Source organism: Sinocyclocheilus grahami, unplaced genomic scaffold (assembly GCF_001515645.1).
Source record: "Sinocyclocheilus grahami isolate Dianchi unplaced genomic scaffold, SAMN03320097.WGS_v1.1 scaffold1797.1, whole genome shotgun sequence".
Classification (NCBI taxonomy): Eukaryota; Metazoa; Chordata; class Actinopteri; order Cypriniformes; family Cyprinidae; genus Sinocyclocheilus; species Sinocyclocheilus grahami.
In genome coordinates, this window is record NW_015506976.1 from 23,862 (window position 1) to 24,720 (window position 859).

The 859-nt window shown below is 40.5% G+C and overlaps 1 protein-coding gene across 1 annotated transcript in view; it reads right to left on the bottom strand.

Annotated features, from left to right (window-relative positions):
* LOC107572690 (gastrula zinc finger protein XlCGF57.1-like) overlaps positions 1-859 on the bottom strand; it is a 30,326-nt gene that overhangs the window by 14,186 nt on the left and 15,281 nt on the right. The window contains exon 3 of the mRNA XM_016259118.1: positions 8-599. Coding sequence (XP_016114604.1) covers positions 8-599 — 592 coding nt within the window. The remainder of the gene's footprint in view (positions 1-7; positions 600-859) is intronic.

Genomic DNA, 859 nt, shown 5'->3' on the forward strand with positions numbered 1-859 from the left:
CCCACACTGCGAGCAGATGAATGGCTTCTCTCCAGTGTGAACTCTCATGTGAATTTTAAAACTTTCTTTTTGTGTAAAGCTCTTCCCACACTGTTGGCAAATGTAAGGCTTTTCTCCAGTGTGAATTCTCATGTGAATTGTAAGATTTTCTTTTCGCGTGAAGCTCTTCCCGCACAGTTTGCAGGTGTGAGGCTTCTCTCCAGTGTGAATTGTCATGTGGGCATTAAGGTACTTTTTCTGTTTGAAACTCTTTCCACACTGAGAGCAGACGAACGACTTCTCTCCAGCATGGATTGTCATGTGACTGTTAAGGTTTCCTTTTAGTGAGAAACACTTCCCACACTGTTTGCAGGTGTAAGGCTTCTTTCCACTGTGAATTTTCATGTGGGCTTTAAGGCTGTCTTTTTGAATAAAACTCTTTCCACACTGTTGGCAGACATAAGGCTTCTCTCCAGTGTGAACACTCATCTGGAATTCAAGGTTTCTGGTTTCTGTTTTTTGAGTCGGCGAGTAAGTAAAAGATTTTTCCCCAGTCATGAAATCATCTTTCTCTTCCATTTCATTCAGTTCTTGACTCTCCTCTTTCAGTGGCATCAGGTCTAGGGTGAACAGAAGCAAAAACAAGTCAACACCAGTTTAACTGCTCCAAGACCACTGCATTTGAATCAAAATCCAAACAAAGATGCTGAATAAATGCAGCATGAGCAGTTTTTAAAATCTAAATTAGATTGTATAATTTGAAAGATTAGAACGCTAAACAGTGCTCTGACTTTAGTTTTGTGAAACTATACTACATAAAATATCTGCATGAAGCAGGAGGCGCTCATGGAACAGCAGATACAGCGTTTCCTTGGTTACC